General features: G+C 43.6%; 1 protein-coding gene across 2 annotated transcripts in view; it reads right to left on the bottom strand.

The window, feature by feature from the left end:
- Window positions 1-3,071: 3,071 nt before the first annotated feature.
- Window positions 3,072-26,483, bottom strand: part of LOC144499682 (interleukin-1 receptor type 1-like) — a 48,588-nt gene continuing 25,176 nt past the window's right edge. For both annotated transcript variants that reach the window (XM_078221951.1, XM_078221952.1), the window contains 5 exons: window positions 22,253-22,382; window positions 19,709-19,857; window positions 17,390-17,533; window positions 15,077-15,244; window positions 3,072-4,244 (listed from right to left, as the gene is read on the bottom strand). In XM_078221951.1, coding sequence (XP_078078077.1) covers window positions 3,913-4,244; window positions 15,077-15,244; window positions 17,390-17,533; window positions 19,709-19,857; window positions 22,253-22,382 — 923 coding nt within the window. In that variant the 3' untranslated portion in view covers window positions 3,072-3,912. The remainder of the gene's footprint in view (window positions 4,245-15,076; window positions 15,245-17,389; window positions 17,534-19,708; window positions 19,858-22,252; window positions 22,383-26,483) is intronic.

Genomic DNA, 26,483 nt, shown 5'->3' with positions numbered 1-26,483 from the left:
AGACTGGGAGTGAGGAAGTTAGCTCGCAAACAGAGAAGGGTTATAGACAGTGCAAGAGGGAGGATGGATGGGGAATAGAGAAGGGGAGAGCTCAGACCAAAGGATTGAGATGTGTTTACATTAATGCCAGGAGTATAGTGAATAAAGGGGATGAGCTCAGAGCGTGGATCGATGCCTGGAAGTGTGATGTGGTGGCCATTACGGAAACTTGGATGTCTCAGGTACAGGACTGGATACTCCAGGTGCTGGGATTCAGATGTTTCAGGAAGGATGGGGAGGGAGGCAAGAGAGGGGGTGGAGTGGCACTGCTGATCAGGGATAGTGTCACAGCTGTAGAGAAGGTGTATGCTGTGGAGGGATTGTCTACAGAGTCTCTGTGGGTGGAAGTTTGGAGTGGGAAGGGGTCGATCACTTTGCTGGGAGTTTTCTATAGGCCGCCCAATAGTAACAGGGAGGTGGAGGAGCAGATAGGGAAACAGATCCAGGAGAGATGCAGTAATAGCAGAGTTGTTGTGATGGGAGACTTTAATTTCCCAAACATAGATTGGAATATCCCTAGGGTAAGGGGATTGGATGGGGAGGAGTTCATTAGGTGTGTTCAGGAGGGTTTCCTGACACAGCATGTGGACAAGCCTGCAAGAGGAGAGGCTGTACTTGATCTGATACTGACCAATGAACCTGGACAGGTGTCAGACCTCTCAGTGGGAGAGCATCTTGGGGATAGCGATCATAACTCTATCTCCTTTATGCTTGCATTGGAAAAAGAGAGGATCAGGCAAGCTAGGAAAGTGTTTATATGGAGTAAGGGGAAATATGAAGACATAAGACAGCAAATTAGAGGAGTAAATTGGAAGGAGGTATTCTTGGGGAAATGTACTGAAGAGAGGTGGCAGTTTTTCAAGGAATGTCAGTCTAGAGTTCTACAGGACAACGTTCCGAGCAAACAGGGAGGAGTTGGTCGGTTAAAGGAACCGTGGTGCACGAAAGCTGTGCGGGACCTAGTCGAGAAGAAAAGGAAAGCGTACAAAAGGTTCAGAGAGTTTGGCAAAGATAGGGATCTAGGTGAGTATACGGCTTGTAGGAAGGGACTAAAGAAGGAAATTAGGAGAGTCAGAAGGGGTCACGAGAAGGCCTTGGCAGATAGGATTAAGGAAAACCCTAAGGCGTTCTATAAATATGTGAAGAGTAAAAGGACAAGACGTGAAGGAATAGGGCCTATAAAAGGTGAAGGCGGGAAAATCTGTACGGAACCAGTAGAAATGGCAGAGGTGCTTAATGAGTATTTTGCCTCGGTTTTCACAGAGGAGAAGGACCTGGGTGGATGTACTGTGGGCTTGCGGTGGACTGAAAAGATTGAGTATGTGGACTTTAAGAAAGAGGTTGTGCTGGAATCTTTGAATGGCATCAAGATAGATAAGTCGCCGGGTCCGGATGGGATGTACCCCAGGTTACTGTGGGAGGCGAGGTAAGAGATTGCAGAGCCTCTGGCGATGATCTTTGCGTCGTTGATGGAGATGGGGGAGGTGCTGGAGGATTGGAGGATTGCGGATGTGGTTCCTATTTTCAAGAAGGGGAATAGGGATAGCCCAGGAAATTACCGACCAGTGAGTCTAACCTCAGTGGTTGGTAAGCTGATGGAGAAGATCCTGAGGGACAGGATTTATGAGCATTTAGAGAGGTTTAGTATGCTCAAGAATACTCAGCATGGCTTTGTCAAAGGCAGATCGTGCCTTACGAGCCTGGTGGAGTTCTTCAAAAATGTGACTAAACACATTGACGAAGGGAAAGCGGTAGATGTGTTTTATATGGATTTTAGCAAGGTGTTCGATAAGGTCCCCCATGCGAGGCTTCTAGAAAAAGTGAGAGGGCATGGGATCCAAGGGGCTGCTGCCCTGTGGATCCAGAACTGGCTTGCCCAAAGGAGGCAGAGAGTGGGTATAGATGGGTCTTTCTCTAAATGGAGGTCGGTCACCAGTGGTGTGCCCCAGGGATCTGTTCTGGGACCCTTGCTGTTTGTCATTTTCATAAATGACCTGGATGAGGAAATGGAGGGATGGGTTGGTAAGTTTGCTGATGACACGAAGGTTGCTGGGGTTGTGAATAGTCTGGAGGGATGTCAGAAGTTACAGAGGGACATAGATAGGATGCAAGACTGGGTGGAGAAGTGGCAGATGGACTTCAACCCAGATAAATGCGTAGTGGTCCATTTTGGCAGGTCAAATGGGATGAAGGAGTACAATATTGAGGGAAAGACTCTTAGTACGGTAGAGGATCAGAAGGACCTTGGGGTCCGGGTCCATAGGACTCTAAAATCGGCCCCGGAGGTGTAGGAGGTGATTAAGAAGGCGTATGGTGTGCTGGCCTTTATCAATCGCGGGATTGAGTTTCGGAGTCCGGGGATAATGATGTGGTTATATAAGATCCTCGTCAGACCCCACTTGGAGTACTGTGCTCAGTTCTGGTCGCCTCATTACAGGAAAGATGTGGAAAAGATTGAAAGGGTGCAGAGGAGATTTACAAGGATGTTGCCTGGATTGAGTGGCATGCCTTATGAGGATAGGCTGAGGGAGCTCGGTCTTTTCTCCTTAGAGAGACGTAGGATGAGAGGAGACCTAATAGAGGTATATAAGATGTTGAGAGGCATAGATCGGGTGGACTCTCAGAGGTTTTTTCCCAGGGTGGAAATGGCTGCTACGAGAGGACACAGGTTTAAGGTGCTGGGGGGTAGGTACAGGGGAAATATTAGAGGGAAGCTTTTCACACAGAGGGTGGTGGGCGAGTGGAATCGGCTGCCGTCAGTGATAGTGGAGGCAAACTCAATAGGGTCTTTTAAGAGACTCCTGGATGAGTACATGGGACTTAATAGGATGGAGGGTTATAGGTAGGCCTAAAAGGTAGGGATATGTTCGGCACAACTTGTGGGGCCGAAGGGCCTGTTTTGTGCTGTAGTTTTTCTATGTTTCTATGTTTCAAATACTAAAATCATAAATAGCAAAAATTTAGAACACTTCCTCTCATAATATCAGAAAATAAAGGTGTGCTTCTGGTACAGATCAATTAGAGCAATGTGTGGGTTCTGATAAAGGTGTCATTCCAAGAACTAATTACGTTTAGCCATTTCTTCAAACTGATTAAAGAAAAACACCTAATTTTATTGTGGGCAATGAAAATAGCATGCAGCTGCTCCAAGCAAGACACTCAGGAACTTAAAATCGTAAAGCAATTAAATATCTGTTTCTCACAAACAACATCGGCTAATTATCCCAGCTGCCTTGACTGACATTCTCGATCACAGAAATTCAAAAATCTATAGATGTTACAGATCGAAAAAATCGTAGAATTTGCAAAATCTTACAGTGAACCGATCAGTACAATGATTGATTTGATTTATTATTGTCACATGTATTGAGATACGAGAACAAGCTTAAAGGATAAAAATGCAATTAAATACAGGGCAACGTTTGAATTACGTGCTCCAGGAACAGGACATAGCTAATATTTATTGGGGAATTGTACGTACATAATCCATTAATTTTATCAGATTGGAAAATAACTAACTAGAGAGTCCAATGTCTGCCTCTGGTGGGCACCATGTCTCCTCACCAGGAGTCCACAAGAAGAAAATTTACCATAACATATACAAGAGTCATAAACAGCTGAAAAGGACAGTATTTTAAAAAAGCAAGTTTAAAAATGAAAGCCACTAAAATGTTCTATAATTTCCAAAGTAAGAAAAATTCAAGCTTAACCTTATTTAGGAATCTTATGAAACATCAGCTTCGGTTTTCCAGCACAGCAGAAGTCCATCAGGTCAATGAGGGCAGTACAAAATAGATTTAACTTTGCTCTTTACCAAGTATTTTTGTATCATGCAGCTCCAATTTTGTTTTGTGAGTCATACACAGTAGATGTTCAAGACTTGCTTCTCACTGGCATTTCATATCTCACCTGTTTCCAAAATTTTGAATAATCTACCCCCGGTTTGTTTCTTTTATCTGGTTTCCATTTAATAATGCCATTTTTTTGAATGACATGTCTTATGGATTCTGGAAAATCATTCAAGCAATTGCCTTTCTTCAATTCAATTAGAATTACTTTCACTTCATTCTGAATCAAAGCCTTAAATAATCCAATCTGATGTTCAAATCCAGAGTATCCCTTGTCAACAACGGGAGGATTTTGAGCCAAAATGATTATCAATCTTCTGCTATTCCTTATGTTTTCTTCAATAACTTCAACCACAGCTGTAAATATAAATGAGGCAAAAAATTTACTGTGATTATTTTCTTGTGAGCAGCAGTTCTGTGTCAGGTTATGGAGAGGCAAGCAAAAACTATTGGGGAAGAAATTGTGCCTGCTTCTGGATGCAAAGTTAAGAAGGAGACCAGTATCTGGGTGTGATTGGCAATCCCCACTACGGGTGTGTTAACTTCCAAGCACTTACTTAAAATAGGCATTCAGTTACTCAAAGGCCTAATATTTGTTTCAGTGCCATAATGTCAAATTTAGCAAAAGCAGGATGGTGCTGCCATCTCATTTCCATTTCTGTAATCAACAAGAGGAAAGATTTATTTCATATAATTTTAATTTATCAGAGTGAACCAATGATTACACCAAGAGACAAGCTTAAAGGACAAAAATGCAAATAAACATAGGGCACGTTTTTGAATGGCATGCTCCAGGCACAGGACATTGCTAACATTTATCGGGACACTGTACGCATATAGCACATAGTGCATTTGGCTGAGCGTCTGTCAAGTTGTTGGCTGCCTCTGTACTCAGCAGGAGACCAAGTAGTGTTTGCTCATCTCAAATGATGCACTGATCTTCTGTTCTTAAAGGCAGTCTCTGTTGAAGGAAGCTGCACTTAATTACAGGAGGGTTCTGCTGATATTGTTGCAATTTGAAACAAGGAAAATGGAACATGAGGGCAGAAAGGGAACTCCCGGTTCACAGGTGCAGTGTGAAGGGCTTAGTGGTAAAAGTGGACAGAAACAGAGATCATAGAATCATATATAGAAACCCTACAGTGCAGAAGGAGGCCATTCGGCCCATCGAGTCTGCACCGACCACTATCCCACCCAGGCCCTATCCCCACATATTTTACCTGCTAATCCCTCTAACCTACACATCCCAGGACTCTAAGGGGCAATTTTTTAACCTGGCCAATCAACCTAACCCGCACATCTTTGGACTGTGGGAGGAAACCGGAGCACCCGGAGGAAACCCACGCAGACACGAGGAGAATGTGCAAACTCCACACAGACAGTGACCCAAGCCGGGAATCGAACCCAGGACCCTGGAGCTGTGAAGCAGCAGTGCTAACCACTGTGCTACCGTGCCGCCCCAGGAACCAAGATGCCTTGGTTCTGCAGGGGGTGGAGAACATTGACACTCAAAGGCTACCCTCTTCTGAAGAGATTAAAGAGCAGATGACCAGGAGGGCAATTATCAAAGTCTGGAACCAAGGACCTAGCAGGAATACCAAAAGAGGTTCAATAGCTTCACATAAGTGGTCAAAGTCAATGAATGTATCTGCATATGACATCACCTAGCCAACTTTCCACCTCTCATGTTGTGCAATGTAACATTGTCCAATAGCTCATTTAATACCAGTGCCTGACACTCAGGTCTCAACCTGAAACTCCACCTCACTTTCACACACCTACCAATGCTGCCAGCCTCACACCTGCCGTTCACTACCTTCATGTACCTGTAACTACTCAGCGATTGCAGGTATATCACCCATGCAATGAAACACAATCACTGGCATTCTTCGTTCTCACTTGAAGGACAATGTGACACAGAATAGAAGAGAACAGATCGGAAGGGGAAAAGATGCCTGTACATCCTGAACCCAATGGAGGAGATAGTTCTCCACATTCCGGAGTCAGATGTAACTTGGTGCAATAGCAGAAGTTTGTCAAAGTTACCTTATCTGAAAGTTGGGGCCCTGGACCTTTAAATAACAGTGGTGCTTGGTCCCTCTTTCAGCTGAATGTTTGATCTTTCGTGAGTGACACACAAATTCATTGAATGGACTGCATGGCCCAAATTTGGAAATTTGGTTTCACATTAGTCACCAGGGCTATGCGATCTCATGATAGCACCACTTCAGATGTTTCTGGTCTATGCAGGGGATGTTTACATGAGCACCTTTCTCAAGATGGTTCATCAGGGTCCCATGCCAGAAATAGCTGATGGCATAGTGTGCACCCTCAGGAAGGCAATTGGCTTCTGAATTCTTACTTTCAGTGGTGCTACAGATCCAAATTTCAGACTCCAGTGAAGTTATTTTTTAGAATAATTTCCATTGCAATGTACCCTAGAATATTTTCAGAGATGTTTTGATGAATTCCTGTATTTTCCAGAGAGTGCTGTCATATTCTCATGGAGTAGCAGAGTAGTAACCAGTTCATACAAAGCCTGCAGCAGGTATGGAAGGTGGCAGTGCCAAGTACCCCTAGGTCTGCAGGACAACAGGGAGATGGAGCAGAGGCAATGGAGAGGGCAAACTTCGTAGCATGCCCTTTGCCAATTTGAGTCTGACTCCTCCATGCTCATTGACAGCGACAGGTGACTGCCTGGCACCTCTGGCCTATGACTGCCTGGATGTTCCTAGCACCTCGGCAGGTAAAATGCGTACAGGAAGGTTCTTTGGAACAATATGTAGATAGCCCGACCAGAGAGGGGGCTATACTGGACCTAGTACTGGGGAATGAGCCCTTCAAAGTTTCGGTAGGGGAACACGTGGCAAATAGTGACCACAATTCTGTGAGCTTTAGGATAGTGGTGAAAAGGGATGAGTGGTGTCCCAAGGGTAAGGTGTTGGATTGGGGGAAGGTTAACTTTAGTGGGATTAGGCAGAAATTGGCAGCTGTTGATTGGGAGAGGCTGTTTGAAGGTAAATCCACATCTGGCATGTGGGAGTCTTTTAAGGAACAGTTGTAAGGGCTGTAGGATAGGCATGTGCCTGTAAAAAAGAAGGATAGGAAGGGTAGGATTCGAGAACCGTGGATAACCAGGGAAATTGAGGGATTGGTCAAAAAGAAAAGAGAGGCGTACGTTAGGTCCAGGCAGCTAAAAACGGAGGGAGCTCTGGAGGAATACAAAGAAAGTAGGAAAGAACTCAAACAAGGAATTAGAAGGGCAAAAAGGGGTCACGAAATGTCCTTGGCAGACAGGATTAAGGAGAATCCCAAGGCATTTTATTCATACGTTAGGAACAAAAGGGTTGTCGGGGAAAAAATCGGATCTCTGAGGGACAAAAGTCGGGAATTATGCTTAGAGCCCAAAGAAGTAGGGGAGATCCTCAATGAATATTTTGCGTCGGTATTCACAAAGGAGAGGGATGTGTTGACTGGGAGTGTCTCGGAGGGGAATGTTGACACGTTAGCAAAAATCTCCATTACAAGGGAGGAAGTGTTAGGTTTTTTAGGGAATATAAAGACTGACAAATCCCCAGGGCCTGATGGGATCTATCCAAGACTGCTCAGGGAGACGAGAGATGAAGCCGCTGGGCCTCTGACGCAAATCTTTGTCTCGTCACTGGACACAGGTGAGGTCCCAGAGGATTGGAGGATAGCTAATGTGGTCCTGTTATTTAAGAAGGGTAGGAAGGATAACCCGGGAAATTATAGCCAGTGAGCTTGACGTCCGTGGTAGGGAAGTTGTTGGAGAGGATTCTTAGAGATAGGATGTATGTGCATTTAGAAAGGAATAAACTCATTAACGATAGTCAGCATGGGGGTTTTGTGAGAGGGAGGTCATGCCTCACTATCCTGGTGGAGTGTTTTGAAGAAGTGACTGGAATGGTTGATGAGGGAAGGGCCGTGGATGTCATCTATATGGACTTTAGTAAAGCGTTTGACAAAGTCCCTCATGGTAGGTTGGTGCAAAAGGTTGGATCTCATGGGATAAAGGGGGAGATGGCTAGATGGGTGGAGAACTGGCTTGGTCACAGAAGACAGAGGGTGGTAGTGGAAGGGTCTTTTTCCGGCTAGATGCCTGTGACTAGTGGTGTTCCGCAGGGCTCTGTATTGGGACCTCTGCTGTTTGTGATTTATATAAACGATCTGGAAGAAGGTGTAATTGGGGTGATCAGTAAGTTTGCGGACGACACGAAAATGGCTGGACTTGCAGATAGTGAGGAACATTGTCAGAGGCTACAGAAGAATAGAGATAGGCTGGAATTTGGGCAAAGAAATGGCAGATAGAGTTCAATGCAGATAAATGCGAAGTGATGCAATTTGTAGAACTAATGTAGGGGGGAACTATACGATAAATGGCAGAACCATAAAGGGTGTAGATACGCAGAGGGACCTGGGTGTGCAAGTCCACAGATCCTTGAAGGTGACGTCACAGGTGGAGAAGGTAGTGAATAAGGCATATGGCATGCTTGCCTTTATAGGACAGGGCATAGAGTATAAAAGTTGGGGTCTGATGTTGTAGTTGTATAGAACGTTGGTTCGGCCGCATTTGGAATACTGCGCCCAGTTCTGGTCGCCACACTACCAGAAGGACGTGGAGGCTTTAGAGAGAGTGCAGAGGAGGTTTACCAGGATGCTGCCTGGTATGGAAGGGCTTAGTTATGAGGAGAGATTGGGTAAACTGGGGTTGTTCTCACTGGAAAGATGGAGGATGAGGGATGACCTAATAGAGGTGTATAAAATTATGAAAGTAAGAAGTTTAACAACACCAGGTTAAAGTCCAACAGGTTTATTTGGTAGCAAAAGCCACACAAGCTTTCGAAGCTCTAAGCCCCAAACTCCTCACTCACCTGAAGAAGGGGCTTAGAGCTTCGAAAGCTTGTGTGGCTTTTGCTACCAAATAAACCTGTTGGACTTTAACCTGGTGTTGTTAAACTTCTTACTGTGTTTACCCCAGTCCAACGCCGGCATCTCCACATTAAAATTATGAAAGGCATAGATAGGGTGAATGGTGGGAAGCTTTTTCCCAGGTCGGTGGTGACGTTCACGAGGGGTCATAGGTTCAAGGTGAGAGGGGGGAGGTTTAACACGGATATCAGAAGGACGTATTTTACACAGAGAGTGGTGGGGGCCTGGAATGCGCTGCCGGGCAAGGTGGTGGAGGCGGACAGACTGGGAACGTTTAAGATTTATCTAGATAGCCACATGAACGGAGTGGGAATGGAGGGATACAAAAGAATGGTCTAGTTTGGACCAGGGAGCGGCGCGGGCTTGGAGGGCCGAAGGGCCTGTTCCTGTGCTGTATTGTTCTTTGTTCTTGTTCTTTGTATGCACATTCAGCTCTCCCCTATATGCTGCTACATTAATGTCCTTATCTGAGTCTTCAGCATTGGTACTTACCATCACCTCACCTTCCAGTGGGCTGGTTAATGAATCATCCTGGTTCATCAAACCTGGCTTCAGCGACTCATGCCTGCAATTGTTCAAAATACATTGATCCCAACTGTAAGGTCAGTACAGTGCAAGTATCTGAGCTGGTGGCTATTATTAGATCAAGGTCGGAGCCTCTTCATTAGTGCTCTGCCATTGCTCTCTTTCCCCTGTCTGGGAAGATGGCAACTCTTAGGTGGCCAAAAGAAGAAATCAAAAGAGTAGCTGTCAGAAAGAGGGGCTGGAGTGGAAAGCAAGAGGACTAAGATATCACATGAGGGTTTGCTGGAGTTGATAAGGGGGAGTTAAGGCAGAAAGATGCTATCATCGTTAATGTTCCCAATGATGTCAGATGCTGCAGTCCCCATCACAGCCAGCCCCATGATGTTCTGTAGGCCTCAGGAGATGTGTCCTCCTAGGTCCCAGGTGGCTCTGCTCCACTCCTTTCTAATGTATGCTATCTTGGCCTGCAAGAGAGGAGAATGATATTGATTGTGTTTCACTGTGTTTGGGTAAGGTACCTGTCATAGCAAAATAGCTAAAGTAATGTGGAGGCACTGAGAGATGACTGTGAAGATGGCAGATTTGGCAAGTGTGTGAGGATGAAGTGGAATATCCAGAGGGTGGTCCGAGAGAGTCTCCTTTCACCATATGGGATGATGGATCTCTCCTCTAGTCCACCTGGACCACTAATCCTTCCGGGACTGCATCCATTAATCTGGATCCGTGTCTGCAAAACCTTTCACTGCAGCAACATTTTGTCCTTTAAAAGATAGTCTGCCTTTAAGAAGGTACCGGATGCCTGTACTTTGTGTTCTGCAGCAACACTACCAATGCCCTGACTGTGTCTAGAGCTGGCTGACAGACCTGAGAAGGAGAGAGCAGCCATGGAAGTGCAGAAACTTGCACCATCATCATTCAGGGGAGATGGATAGATGAATTTTATGTCTTCTCCACCTTGATCTGGACAGTGTGGCCACGCCACAAATCACAGCTACCACACCCAATGTTGGGGTGTCAAAAATTAGAGACTTTAAATATCAAATAGTCATTTAAATCCAGGAAGTCTTTATTTAGAGTGGTAAGAATGTGAAATGCACTACCACAAGAGGTAGTTGAGGCAAATGGCATAGATGTATTTAATGGGAATACATAATGGATAAAATGGTCGAAAGGAATAAGACAACATGCTGATAGGGTTAAATGTAGAGGGATGAGAGGAGTCTTATGTGGAGCATTAGTGCCAACAAAGACAAGTTGGGTCAAGTTGGCTGTTTGCCAATACCATTAAATTAACACAACAATTGTGGATATCCTCCCGGGCATATCCCTGTATCTGCTGGTTCCTGAGAACATAAGAAATATGAGGCAGAGGAGTCTACCCTTCAGTTCCTCAAACCTGCTCCATCATTCAGTATAATTACGTCTGATCTCCTGCCTCAATCCTGCTCTCCTGCCTGCTCCCCATATCACTTGATTCCCTGACGGATCGAAAATCTATCGATCTCATTCTTGTATATACTCATCAATGGAGCACTGGGGTAGATCATGCCAGAGATTTACAAACCTCTGAATGAGGAAATTTCTCCTCATCTCTTCTCAGTCCTCAGTGATTGACCCCTGATTCTGAGGCTGTGTCGCAGTGTTCTAGATTCCCCATCCAGGGGAATGAAACAACTTCTTGGTGTCTACCATGTCAAACCCCTTCAGAATCTTATATGTTTCAATGAGATCACATTTCATTCTTCTAAACTCCAGAGAATATAAACCTAATTTACTCAGTCTCACATCATAGGACAACCTTCTCATCCCGGGAACCAATTTAGTGAACATTCGCAATTTCTTTTTATTCATTCCCTTGAAAAGCCCTTAAGAAGGTGGTGGTAAGCTGCCTTCTTGAATCACTGCAGTCCATGTTCCGTGGGTAGACCCACAATGCCGAAAGGGAGGGAATTCCAGGAGTTTGACCCAGCGACTGCGAAGGAACAGTAATATATTTCCAAGCCATGATGGTGAGTGGTTTGGAGGGGAACTTGCAGTTGGTGGTGTTCCCATTTATCTGCTGCCCTTGTCCTTCTAGATGGAAGTGGTCGAGGGTTTGGAAGGTGCATTCTAAGGATCTTTGGTGAATTGCTGCAGTGCATCTTGTAGATAACACACACTGCTGCTGCTACTGAGCATCGGTGGTGGAGGGATTGATTGTTTGTAGATGTGGTGCCAATCAAGTGGGCTGCTTTATCCTGGAAGGTGTGAAGCTTCTTGAGTGTGGTTGGAGCTGCACCCATCCAGGCAAGTGGGGAGTATTCCATCACACTCCTGGCTTGTGCCTTGTAGATGGTGGATAGGCTTTGGGGAGTCAGGAGGTGAGTTACTCGCCGCAGTATTCCTCGCCTCTGACCTGCTTTTGTAGCCATTGTGTTTATGTTGTGAGTCCAGTTGAGTTTCTGGTCAATGGTAACCCCAAGGATGTGGACAGTGGAGGATTCAGTGATGGTAACACCATTGAAAGTCAAGAGGCGGTGGTTAGAGCGTCTCTTATTGATGATGGTCATTGCCTGGCATTTGTGTGGCATGAATTTTTCTTGCTACTTGTCAGCCCAAGCCTGGGGATATTGTCCAGATCTTGTTGCATTCGTATATGGACTGCTTCAGTATCTGAGGAGTCATGAATGGTGCTGAACATTGTGCAATCATTGGCAAACATCCCTATTTCTGACCTAATGACAGAGGGAAGTTCATTGATGGAGCAGCTGAAGATTGTTGGGCCCAGGATACTACCCTGAGGGACTTTTGCAGAGATATCTTGGAGCTGAGATGACTGACCATCCGCAACCACAACCATCTTCCTATGTACCAGGTATGACTCCAACTAGCGGAGAGTTTGCCCCCTGATACCCATTGATTCCAGTTTCGCAAGGGCTCCTTGATGTCAAGGGCTGTCACTCTCACCTCACCTCTGGAATTCAGTTCTTTTGTCCATGTTTGAACCAAGGCTGTAATGAAGTCAGGAGCTGAGTGACCCTGGCGAAACTCAAACTGGGCATCACTGAGCAGGTTATTGCTGAGTAGGTGCTGCTTGATAGCACTGTTGATGACCCCTTCCATCACTTTACTGATGATCGAGAGTAGACTGATTGGGCAGTAATTGGCCGGGTTGGATTTGTCCTGCTTTTTGTGTACAGGATATACCTGGGCAATTTTCCACATTGTTGGGTAGATGGCAGTGTTGTAGCTGTACTGGAAGAGCTTGGCTAGGGGAGCGGCAGGTTCTGGAGCACAAGTCTTCAATACTATTGCCGGAATGTTATCAGGGCCCATTGCCTTTGCAGTATCCAGTGCCTCCAACCGTTTCTTGATATCATGTGGAGTGAATTGAATTGGCTGGAGACTGGCATCTGAGCTGCTGGGGACCACTGGAGGAGGCCGAAATGGATACCCACTTGGCACTTCTGGCTGAAGATTGCTGCAAATACTTCAGCCTTATCTTTTGCACTGATGCGCTGGGCTCCTCCATCATTGAGGATGGGGATATTTGTGGAGCCTCCTCCTCCAATTTAATTGTCCACCACCATTCTTGACTGGATGTGGAAGGACTACAGAGCTTAGATCTGATCCGTTGGTTGTGGGATCACTTAGCTCTGTCTATCACTTGATGTTTTTGCCATTTGGCATGCAAGTAGTCCTGTTGGTAGCTTCACCAGGTTGACACCTCATTTTTAGGTATGCCTGGTGCTGCTCCTGGCATGCCCTCCTTAGCACTCTCCATTGAACCAGGGTTGATCCCCTTGCTTGATGGTAATGGTTGAGTGGGAGATATGCCGGGCCATGAGGTTGCAGATTGTGCTGGAGTACAATTCTGCTGCTGTTGATGGCCCACAGTGCCTCATGCATGCCCAGTCTTGAGTTGCTAGATCGGTTCAAAGTCTGTCTCATTTAGCATTGTACTGGAAGAAGGCCAGGACAACTGGATCTACTTTAGTTCTAAATTTGCAATATTTTTTTAAAAATGGCTATTGGAATTTCTGCTTCCAGTTTCGGAAGGGTCAACCCTTCATGTCTTGATTTAGCATAGAGACTTCCATCTGCAACATGATTAGGTAAATGGAGAATCTCATTTTCCGCTTCTTTAATAATTCTATCTAAGGCAATTAATTTGTTTTGGGATACCTCGTTTAGTATTAAATGGTAGTAAAATCATGGAATGAAGTAAGTTGTTCGCATGTTGAATTCTTGGGTCAGCTTTAATGGGCTGAGTTTCAGGTTGTCGATCCATAAGGACAGCTCTACCTCCCTGTCCTTGTCCTTGGTTCCAACCCATGTGTCAATTTTGCCACCTAAATATTTTTCTACCTGTCCGGGTTCAATAAAGTTTACTGGAGACTCTTTAATTCTCCAAGGGTCTCCATTATTGTGCAGAAAAGTTTTATTCTTGGACTGCATATAGAACCTTGCTCTTTTGGACATATTGATTTTAAGACCTGTTAATGAGCAAAATTGTTCCAAGATTTTTACGTTTTTCTCCATTCCTTTATGGGTAGCGCTGACTATAGCTATGTCATCAGCAAATGATAGGGCATTCACTGTAATTACCTCGTTTGTGGGTTGGATAATACATCCTGTCCCCTTGCTATCAAATGTACAAAAAATGTGTCCATAGCAATATGATAGTGAAAGTGCCACACAACACTTGTATTGCCTCCAAGGTAAGTATAGCATTCCTCAGATATATATAAACTGCACATGGTGCTCCAGAAGTAGTCTTGTCAAAGCCCTGTACAACTATAGCAAGACTTCCTTATTCTTGAACTCCAATCCCCTTGCAGTGAAGACCATTAGCTCTGCTAGTTTCTTTCCATACCTGCATGCTAACTTCCTGAGTTCCTTGTATGTATACTTCTAAGTCTCTCCGAACAGAAAGAGAATGAACAGAGAGGGTAGAAAAGTCAATTTGTTTACATTTTAGTTGATCAAAATGAGCCCATCTTATGTTATTAATATGTAAACAGGACAAGGCACATCTATCTGGAAATGTCTGCCTGTAGAAATTACAATTTATCAAAGAGGCTGTCACAGAACTGTGCAATCCTCTGTTTGTGAACAGAACTCCTACTTACCTGACGAAGGAGCAGCTAGTGGCTTTTGCTACCAAATAAACCTGTTGGACTTTAACCTGGTGTTGTGAGACTTCTTACTGTGCAATCCCCTACAATCAGAGTTTGAACATTTCAACAACAATGATGGTTCTATCTGTCAATGTCTTTAACTGTTATTCCACAAGGTCAATTTAAACATATTCCCAGTGTAGAGTTACATTCTGTAGATTAATTTTTTTTCTGCGTTAGGCTCATGATCATTTGCAGGCACAGAGACTTTGGACCAAAAGATACACATCTTGAGCTTTTGGGGAGAGGATTCGATTTGTGGGACTTCTTTACCCATTGTAATCTAGCACACTTGCTTTCGTCTCATAATGCAACCTGTAAACAGTATCATCTGATTACAGTGTAAAGTAAGACCTAGATCAAAGTTTCTCACTTTCATTTGTATTTTGGACCAATTAACGAGTGACACAGAAATAAACTTAAAATTAAGATTTTTTTAAGGAAACTAGCCACTACGTTTTGTTCAGCATCCACCATGATCTCTTTATCATTGAGACACGGTCACTTTCAATATGTAATAGAAAAAATTCTCAGCATTAAGTTCCTTCATCTTACCCTGACCAGGAAGTTCATCTCTGCCAGAGATGAAGAGTTTGTAGCCATATTTTTCTTCAAGGATTTGTGGCAAAATATGAAGAGCAAAGTGGCTTGTACTGAAGTTACCGAGAGAACCCTCAGTCTCAGATCTTGGATAGATGACATACGCATCAAATATCTTACCATCTGCATGGCCAAATACAATTATTAATAAAGAAAACAATAAATACCAAATAGTTTGCTTGTACTAAATGATGATAGCAGCATTGTCAATTCAGTAAAATGTGTAATTTGAAATCTTAAGAATGTGATGTAAAAATGCTCAATCTATGCAGCTTTAAACTAGAATTTATACTACAAAACTAATTAATATATAGGACAGGATCTTAAGCCCACTCTTTCAATCTGCAAGATCTTCGGCAGGACTTCAAGATCCAGTGAAACCAGAAATAGCGTATCTCACTAGCGAGATTGTGATCTCCAATTTTCGCCTCCCCTCACCAGTGATGTAATCAGGTTCCATAATGGGTGAGAATCTGATTTCCATTCATTTAAATAAATTTTAAGCTAATTAAAGACCCCCCCCACCCCCCACCACTCCCCACCCCCCACCCCCCTCCCCCTCCCCCACCACCACCACGCCAGATCCTCCCCCTCACGAGATTTTCAAACATCACCTACATGATGTCATGTCAGCACGATTTACAACAGGTTCATCCAAACGTGAACCTGTCATGGGGATCCCTCCCAGGGTGCAAAGGTCACTGGAGGAGAGAGACATGGCCAGGCAGTACCTGCTAGCACTGCCCCCTGCCACAGGCTAGCACTGCCAACCTGGCAGTGCTAAACTTTGCAAGGGAGTAGTGCCAGGGGCAGGCCCTAAGGAGAGCCTCACGTGCAAAGACGCATGGAGTAGACACAAGAGAGGGATGGGGATGCCAATAATGATTGTTTGGGGGATGGGGATGCGGGGGGTGACGATTGGGGGGGATGAGGGTATGGGGATGCCAGTGATGGTCGGTGGGGAGGAGATGCCTGTGCTAATCGGACAGGGGGGGAAAGGAATGCCGGGGATGATCTAGCGGGGGGGGGGGGGGGTGAAGCCATAAATACCTCCATGATGGAGAGGGGAGAGAATGGTTAACATTTGTTTCTGTGATTGGAACGCCCTGTAAAAAGGTGGATCCGATCTCAGTGGAGCCGGTTCCCTGCTCTAAGAATCCCCACCTCACTAAAGTGATGGCACAAACCACGCCCACTCTTTTTTGGCATTAAAAGGGAAAGAGAAAACTGGCCAGTGGAGCTGTGGAGACCTACGCCAGAACTAACACTCTGCCAAATTCTCAAAAGATTCCGCCCATAGTGTCCTAAACTCAGAGATGTTAGCCATTGATTGATGGAAATACTTGAAAAGTGATATTTCACACGATTTGACATAGTCTCAAATAGAAAACAACTGGCTAATTTAAAATCAAAATGACGTTACATACTGGGTGATGTAAATAATATTACAATATCCAATACTGCTTCATTACAGTCATTAACTGAGAGCAGTATTAGATTCTGCTTAATGTATATAAACTAAGCTAAGACTGATATATCAAACTCATCATCGTTTTGTAGCCATAAACTCGGACTGATATCGGAAACTGCTTAATTTGGAAAACTGAAACATAAAATGATAATACATAAAATCTGATGTATTTAGCCTTAAATTAAGATTATTATTAAACAGTTCTTAATATATTTTGCACTCCAGTGAGCATGGGAACAGAGTGCCAGGCTTTGAATGCTGGGCTGACATCTAGTGGGCTACTCTGTGGTAACTCCCCTCCTTTCTCGTGGGGGCTCTTGATAATGAGTTGTGAGCCAGGCTAGCAACTGTCCACATAAAAAGGGACTTAGATAAGGACACAACCCAGAACACAATCTGCCAGTCGTGTGGAAGAAATGAGGTGCTTCATGTGCTGCTCGGCACAGAAGAGGGCAAAAAGAAATTTGTTTATTATCTTCACACACTTTTGTTTCTTGGGGAACAACCTATTTGGACTGTGTCATGAACATTCCCTCTGTGGCCAACAAGTCCTGGAGTGGGACTTGAACCTGAAGCTTCAGGCTCAGATTCAGATGGTGGGGCAGGGCTACCTACAGAGCCACAACACCTCCAGAAAAAGAAGAAGAAGGAGAATCTATTTGATCTCAAATGGAGAATGAAATTATAAACTGTTTAATATACACAATTTGTCTTAACACTTAGAATCTCTAACAATGTTATTTTCTCCATAACATGTAAAGGCTATATCAGAATTTATTAAATAATATTGCATTTACCATTAATGGGCTTGTGAAGTCCAAACATTTCACGATACCAAAGGACAATGTCCACCTTGAAAGCTTGGTACATTAATATACAGGCCAAAGGTACAAAGATCAATGGGACAATGATCTTAATCACATGAAGTGTCCAATCTGGTGCTAGGAAAGGAATGAAAGAATTGTGACTGCAAGAAAGATTGAATTCACAAGCTATATTTTCTCATATGGTATATGAGAGGATATATCCGAGGGTTCGTCCACTGAGTCTAAATGGGTAGAACTGAGAAATAAGGGGGAAATCACTTTGATAGGGTTGTACTATAGGCCCACAAATAGTCGGAGGGAAATTGAGGAGCAAATATGTGAGGAGGTTATAGATAGCTCCAAGAAAAATAGGGTGGTAATAGTAGGGGATTTTAACTTTCCCAACATTGACTGGGACAACTATAGTATTAGGGGCTTGAATGGAGAGAAATTTGTTGAGTGAATTCAGGAGGAATTTCTCATTCAGTATGTGGGTGGCCCGACTAGAGGGCGCAAAATATGACCTCCTCTTGGGAAATTAGGAAGGGCAGGTGACAGAAGTGTTAGTGAGGGATCACTTTGGGACCAGTGACCATAATTCCATTAGTTTTAAGATAGCTATGGAGAATGATAGGTCTTTCCCAAAACTTAAAATTCTAAATTGGGGCAAGGCCAACTTTGATGGTATCAGGCAGGAACTTTAAACCATTAATTGGGGGAGTCTGTGGGAAGGCAAAGGGATGTCTGGTAATTGGGAGGCTTTCAAAGGGTTCAGGGTAAGCACATTCCTCTAAGGGTGAAGGGCAAGGCTGGTAGAAGTAGGGAACCATGGATGACTCAGGATATTGAGGCCCTGGTCAAGAAAAAGGAGGCATATGACATGCATAGGCAGCTGAGATCAAGTGAATCCCTTGAGGAGTATAGAGGATGTAGGAGTAGAGTTAAGAGAAAAATCAGGAGGGCAAAAAGATGACAGGAGATTGTTTTGGCAGATAAGGCAAAGGAGAATCCAAAGAGCTTCTACAAATACATTAATGGCAAAAGAGTAACAAGGGAGAGAGTAGGACCTCTTGAGGATCAACAAGGTCATCTATGTGCAGATCCACAAGAGAAGGGTAAGATCCTAAATGAATATTCCTCATCAGTATTCGCTGTTGAGAAAAGCATAGGTGTTAGGGAACTTGGGGAAATAAATAGTGTCTTGAGGAGTGTACATACAACAGAGAAGGAGATTCTGGAAGTCTTAAAGCGCATCAAAGTAGATAAATCCGCAGGACCTGATGAAGTGTATCCAAGGACATTGTGGGAGGCTAGGGAGGAAATTGCGGGTCCCCTAGCAGAGATATGTGAATCATTGATAGTCACAGGTGAGGTGCCTGAAGATTGGGGGTTGGCAAATGTTGTGCCTTTGTTTAAGAAGGGCTGCAGGAAAAAGTCTGGTAACTACAGGCCGGTGAGCCTCACATCTGTAGTGGGTAAGTTGTTAGAAGGTATTTTGAGAGACAGGATCTAAAGGCATTTAGAGACGCAAGGGCTGATTAAGGACAGTCAGCATGGCTTTGCGAGTGGAAAATCATGTCTCACAAATTTGATAGAGTTTTTTGAAGGGGTAACCAAGAAGGTAGATGAGGGCAGTGCAGTTGATGTTGTCTACATGGACTTTAGCAAGATCTTGGACAAGATACCACATGGTAGGTTGTTGCATAAGGTTAAATCTCACGGGATCCAGGGTGAGGTAGCCAAATGGAGACAAAATTGGCTTGATGACAGAAGATAGAGGGTGGTTGTAGTTGGTTGTTTTTCAAACTGGAGGCCTGTGACCAGTGGTGTGCCTCAGGGATCGGCGCTGGGTCCACTGTTATTTGTCATTTATATTAATAATTGGGATGACAATTTAGTAGGCATGGTTAATAAGTTTGCAGATGACACCAAGATTGGTGGCATAGTGAACTGTGAAGAAGGTTATCTCGGATTGCAATGGGATCTTGATCAATTGGGCCAGTGGGCTGACGAATGGCAGATGGAGTTTATTTTAGATAAATGCGAGGTATTGCACTTTGGTACTAAAGAGCACTAAGTACGGGTTTGTTTGAATTCAGCAGTTACACGAAGGCCAACTGTCTTGTTTCAATCAAAAATTAAACCCTACTTTACAATTAATATCAACAGATCTTATCAGTTCTTCCAGGCTTAAGTCTTTCATCATATATCAATTAACTACATGAGCATTGACTATTCACTGCGCCAAATAGGAAAATACCAAACAATCCTTACTTCAATGACAAACTAAATTCAAAAGCAAAACCTTACATGGAGGCACAATTTTTACAAAACCATAACGAATGCCCAGTGGGTTGCATGCAAAACATTCAAAAGTGGTTTGAAAGTCTTTTTCAATGATCTCGGAGATAATTAAGTTCCTCAAAACAACTGTCGCATGATTAGCTTCTTTTCTGTCACTGTGAAAGGTATAAAACAACACAATTGGTAAGTGTGTTAAGCAGACAATTTGCAACTTTCCATTACCGTTTCTTTAAAATGTGGAGAAAGGGATGTGGAATATTATTTTTACGCTTATGAATGTGCAGACAGCAAGTCTCCAACTTTTGTGAGCCTTAGGGGCATGTGGCAATGTTTACTTATTGATTTAATTGTCTCAAGGTCTTCTTATTAGCCACAAAGGAATTACTCTCAGGGATCCTTCAAGGTGACATGTTTGAAAGAACTGATCAGCCTCTATTAATTGCTCCTGTCTCTTTAAATTCATCTGACACCCAATTCTTGCCTTCAGCCAGTGATGTCATCCACAAGCTTTCAGCACAGATGGTCACAGTCGCAGGAAAAGCAGCAGGTATTATACCTTGCTGAACCATGACAATTTCTGTCTCTATTGGCACGTCTGCACAATCAGGGATGAATCCCAATCAGAAGTCTGTATGTTTTCATGCAAATTAGCAGATCCCAGGGGTATATGTGGACGACTCTCACAGCGTGCACAACTTGTCCAAAATTGTAATATTAAACAAACGGTAAAATATACTGAGTGGAATTTTATAACCTTACCCACACCCAGAAGCGGGCTGGTAGGTGAGCAAAGTAGTGGTGGGTGGGGAAGAGGAGTGCAGATGGCAAAAAATCGAGAGCTTGTCACCTACTATCTTCCCCGGTATTTCACCAGTAGCAGGGGAGGTGTCAGGCAGCATGCCTGTCCACCGTTGAGCAAATAGAGACCATTAAGTGGCCAATTAATGGCCAATTGAGGCACCCTCCCATCTACTCTTCTGCCCTTCATCTATCTCACTGGAGCCTGCCAGACTGGCTCCTGCAGAAGGCCCCAAACTATCTTTTCATCCAAGTCCATCAAGGATCATCATTGGGAACTACATGCAGTCACAGATGTGGCCACTGCACCCAACAGCGCTGCTGGAACTAAAGAACTGCCTGAATAACCAGCAGCTCCCAGGGGCGAAACCTCCTCCCAGATGCAGGTGAGGTCTCACCCTGAGCTTATTAATGGCCTGAAGATCATTAAAAAAACAGTTTCGGGTAACCTGGCCAAGTGGGGGTGGGCCTGCCCCCAAATTTTCAGCCAGTATCAGGGTCACCGACTTCACTTAAAATTCAATGAACTGGCAAAATGGCCCAAAATGTGACAAACACTAATTGGGGTGAGTATGTAAACTGAGCAAAATTCAAACTAAATAAAAACAACTGAGGAGACATTGGGTGGAATTTTTAATGGCGTGTTTCACGGCAGCGGCAGCGGTGACCGCCCCCCCCCGCCCCCCCCCCAACCCCCCGCTACTGGGCTGGTGGTGGGTCCTTCTGATCTCTCCATTGCCAATGGGGTTTCCTGTTCATACCTCGTCACTGGGAAATCCACAGCGGAGCTTCACTGTCAACGGGACCGGAAGATCCCACCAGTGAGAACAACTGGAAAAGTCTGGCCGTTGCCTTTGCCTATGAAGATATTTGTAAGAGACAGTTTTGCACTGTTTTCACCCCAGACTCATTTTCCAGAAGCAAAGCAGAGAAAAATTGGACTCTATAATAAAACAAATGTCACTTAATGCACCACCTCCGATGCAGAACCATCGACGAGTCAGTGAAAGGTTGTATTCAATTTGGGGTGAGTGTGTAATACTAAATAAGCTTTCTATTTAAACAATAACTTGCTGCTGGAAATATTTAACTGAGGCAATCATGTGGAAGTAAGAAAACACTCACTTTTTACATACAAATATACTGATCATGTGCAGTAAAAGGAAACTCACAAATTCTGTCTGTGACACATTGTAGACTGGGGTTGTGCCATTAAAATGAAACCAGATGCATTTAGGCACGATAATTAGTAAATGGATGTAAAACAGTGAGCAAATGTAGAAATAGTGCCTGAGTTTTGTCGGCCTTGTACACTTGGTGCTCCCTTTACATCCTAATTATTTGTGAATCTGCATGCAAATACATGCAACATTCCATTCCATATAGCAGTAAGAGGGAGAGAAAGGACATCTATCACTGATTTATTTGTAACCTTTACATTAATATGTAATGATAGACACAGCAGGTGTCAAGTTGTTAATATGGTATAACTCCAGCAATTTGTAGGCGCAATCTTACCCGCCATTCACACCACACTCTCGCTGCAGTGAGGTCGGAGAATTTGGCACCCAGCCAAATCTCCATTCTCTATAGCGGGTTGGGAAAGTCCCATCGGCAGGAACAATGGTAACATTCCAGCCAATGTCTTTTCCTGATAATTAGGCGGGTTTACAGAATATTTTTACTTTTGCATACATCCCCTACTTCACAATCAAGCTCTCATGTGATCCAAGGATTGAAAGTAAAACGTACATTTGAACTCCTTGCTTGATTCTGAGTCCACCTTCAGGAATATCAGTGTTATTCATTTTCCAGGTAAGCAAAATTATATTCATTTTCCCGAATCCCACAAGAGCTTCACAGGTCACATTAAGCGTTGAGCCTGTGAAACAAAAATAAACCTATGCAGCCTTAAAATAATGGATTAAATGCTGCAGTGTTCACTTTCAATTTAAAGTGGTTACTATCAATATAAATAAATCTATTGAGTTCCCTCTTCCAATGTGTTTCTGGTTTCACTGCAGACATTGAGGCTGAAATTGCACTGGGGAGATTATTGGAACCTAATGGATTTACTGATGATACCTCTAAATGATTGTGTTTAACATTTTAATTTAATTAATATTGAGTCATAAAGAACAATATAAAATGAATTGAGCACAAAGCAAGCTTCAATGATAGGTACCATTTTCCTAACTGAAGTAACACTGGCAAATAGTTTTATTTATCAGCAAGGTTACCAACATGATACCAGCCCAACAATACATTATTCAACCCTGAAAAGTTGATTTCCAAAGGTAAATTTTCCTTGGTGCATTAGCACAGGACACATCACGCATCAGTTGGTCTCTATCTATATTTATCTGTATAACCTTCACTTCATTAATGCTGCCAAAATTATCCCTATCCATTGCTCTTCTCTTTTCAAACCATTCATTCACACTGGGCAATGGGTCCACCGATGCAAGTGACCTATTAGTACCTCACAAAATGGTCATCATTCATGTGTGAACTAAGCAATAAATACTGACAAGCTGTTCATCTGTGGCAGACATTTTGAGTAGGACTTTCCTTCCTGGGCAGTTAGATGAGGCCACACTCGGTCCCAATCCTGCTGGAAAGAGAGGACACATGCCCCGATTTTCATTGAGTTTACCCTTAATAGGTTTGGGGTCAGGTTTGATAGCTAACTAATGTTCCTTGGCTGTGTATAAGTCGGGTGATTTCAATCCTAATGCAATCAGTAACCTGCTGGTTTGATGTCAAAACTGCATTCTAATACATCCTGGGCCTGAGAATTGTTCATGTCCTCTGAGATAAAAATAGAAAATGCAGGAAATACTCAGCAGTTCAGGCAGCATCTCTGGAAAGAAACAGAGTTAATGTTTCACGTCAATGATTTTTCCTCAGACATGAGGAGAGATGGAAATGCAATATATTCTAAGCAAGTGAAAAGGGCATGTGAGGGAAAACAAAAAGGAAGGTCTATGATAGGGTGGAGGGTATGAGAGACTGAATAATAAAAGATTTCATCATATAACAATCTAATGCAGCGGCAATGGGTAGAGTAAAGGAGCTTAAGATGTACCTAGATGAGGAGTGAACGGCTGGATAGCAGCTATCTGAATGCCAAGTAAAGAAATGAGAGAAAACAGGACAAGCAAAATAAAAAATACAAAGAAAAATGGTGGAAAAGGTTACGATCTAAAATCGTTGAACTCAGTGTTGAGTCCAGAAGGCTGTAAGTTGTTCAGTGGAAAGCTGCCGTTTCTCAAGCTTGCATTGAGCTTCATTTGAATACTGGAGTATTCTAGGGGAAGAAATGCCAGAAATGTCATGACAAAAGACAGAATGCTCTAGGGATCACATTTGCAGACTGAATGGAGGTGCTCCACACAGCAGTCACCCCATTTGCTTTTGGTCTCCCAAATGTAGGGGAGATCGCATCATGAATAGCAATACTGTATGCTAAACTGAAAGTAGTACAAATCACTTTCACTTGGACAGGGTGTTTGAGGCTTTGAATGGTGAGAAGGTTGTAGGCAAAAGGACAGGTATTACATCCCCTACGCTTGCATGGAAAGGTGCTGTAGGCAAGGAAGGGAATGTTGATAGTGACTGGGGAGTTGACCAAGGTGTCACGCAGAAACAGACACTTTGGGATAGAGTCATAGAGGTTTACAGCATGGAAACAGGCCCTTCGGCCCAACTTGTTCATGCCGTCCTTTCTTTTTTAAAACCCCTAAGCTAATCCCAATTGCCCGCATTTGGCCCATATCCCTCTATACCCATTGTACCCATGGAACTATCTAAATGCTTTTTGAAATACAAAATTGTACCCGCCTCTACTACTACCTCTGGCAGCTTGTTCTAGACACTCACCACTCTCTGTGTGAAAAAATTGCCCCTTTGGACACTTTTGTATCTCTCCCCTCTCACCTTAAACCTATGCCCTCTAGTTTTAGACTCCCCTACTTTTGGGAAAAGATATTGACTATCTAGCTGATCTGTGCCCCTCATTATTTTATAGACCTCTATAAGATCACCCCTCAGCCTCCTACGCTCCAGAGAAAAAAGTCCCAGTCTATCCAGCCCCTCCTTATAACTCAATCCATCAAGTCCTGGTAGCATCCTAGTAAATCTTTTCTGCACTCTTTCTAGTTTAATAATATCCTTTCTATAATAGGGTGACCAGAACTGCACACAGTATTCCAAGTGTGGCCTTACAACTTCAACAAGTGTGGTCTTGTACAACTTCAACAAGACGTCCCAACTCCTGTATTCAATGTTCTGACCATTGAAACCAAGCATGCCGAATGCCTTCTTCACCACTCTGTCCACCTGTGACTCCACTTTCAAGGAGCTATGAACATGTACCCCTAAATCTCTTTGTTCTGTAACTCTCCTTAATGCCCTACCATTAACTGAGTAAGTCCTGCCCTGGCTCAATCTACCAAAGTGCATCACCTCGCATTTGTCTAAATTAAACTCCATCTGCCATTCGTCAGCCCACTGGCTCAATTGATCAAAATCCCATTGCAATTGGAGATAACTTTCTTCACAGTCCACTATGCCACCAATCTTAGTGTCATCTGCAAACTTACTAACCATGCCCCTTAAATTCTCATCCAAATCATTAATTTAAATGACAAATAACAGTGGACCCAGCACTGATCCCTGAGGCACACCACTGGTCACAGGCCTCCAGTTTGAAAAACAACCTTCTACAACCACTCTCTGGCTTCTGTCAAGAAGCCAATTTTGAATCCATTTAGATACCTCACGCTGGATCCCGTGAGATTTAATCTTATGCAACAACCTACCATGCGGTACCTTGTCAAAGGCCTTGCTAAAGTCCATGTAGACAACATCAACTGCACTGCCCTCATCTACTTTCTTGGATACCCCTTCAAAAAAGTCAATCAAATTTGTAAGACATGATTTTCCACTCACAAAGCCATGCTGACTGTCCCTAATCAGTCCTTGCGTCTCTAAATGCCTGTAGATCCTGTCTCTCAAAGTACCTTCCAACAATTTACCCACCACAGATGTGAGGCTCACTGGCCTGTAGTTCCCAGGCTTTTCCCTGCAGCCCTTTTTAAACAAAGGCACAACATTTGCCACTCTCCAATCTTCAGGCACTTCACCAGTGACTATCGATGATTCAAATATCTCGGCTAGGGGACCCGCAGTTTCCTCCCTAGCCTCCCACAATGTCCTGGGATACACTTCATCAGGTCCTGGGGATCTATCTACCTTGATGCGCTTTAAGACTTCCAGCACCTCCTTCTGTATATTGAAAGGAGAGGGCAGGAAAAGATGTGGTTGGTGGGGGGATCCTGCTAGAGGCGGTGGAAATAATGGAGGATGATTTGTTAAATATGGAGATTGGTGAGATGAAAAGTGAGGACAAGAGGAGCCATATTTTGGTTCTGGAAGGGAGGAGAAGGGGTGAGAGCAGTAATGTGTGCAATAGATTGGACTTCACACATAAGTTGAGTGCATGTTTAAAATCACTCACAATTTTCTTGGTCCAATTTGTTCAGCATTAAACTATATGACCATTCAGCTACTGAGCCACTAGAGCAGTCTTTGATTCCATTTTAATTTTGAAAGTCAGTATACATTGTTTTAAATTCTTAATATACATAGTGCAAACTGCTCTAACCACAGGTCTGTTCCACATATATGACACACCCACTAACTTGGTGAAAAAGAATATAAATCTCCTAAGATATAAAAATATAAAATACAATCATGGCATTTTGTTCAAGGTTTCTGAATTTTTCAGTGGGTACTACTTAAGTACTTATAATCCAAAATAAGTAATCTGTTGCAATCTACCCTATTTATGCTTTTCAGCGTACTGGGGTGTACTGGGGCGGCATGGTGGCACAATGGTTAGCACTGCTGCCTCACAGCGCCAGGGACCCGGGTTCAATTCCAGCCTCGGGTCACTGTCTGTGTGGAGTTTGCACATTCT

Source organism: Mustelus asterias, chromosome 10, assembly GCF_964213995.1.
Source record: "Mustelus asterias chromosome 10, sMusAst1.hap1.1, whole genome shotgun sequence".
Classification (NCBI taxonomy): domain Eukaryota; kingdom Metazoa; phylum Chordata; class Chondrichthyes; order Carcharhiniformes; family Triakidae; genus Mustelus; species Mustelus asterias.
Note: the sequence above shows the minus strand (reverse complement) of the source record. Positions and strands in the feature narration are given on the sequence as shown.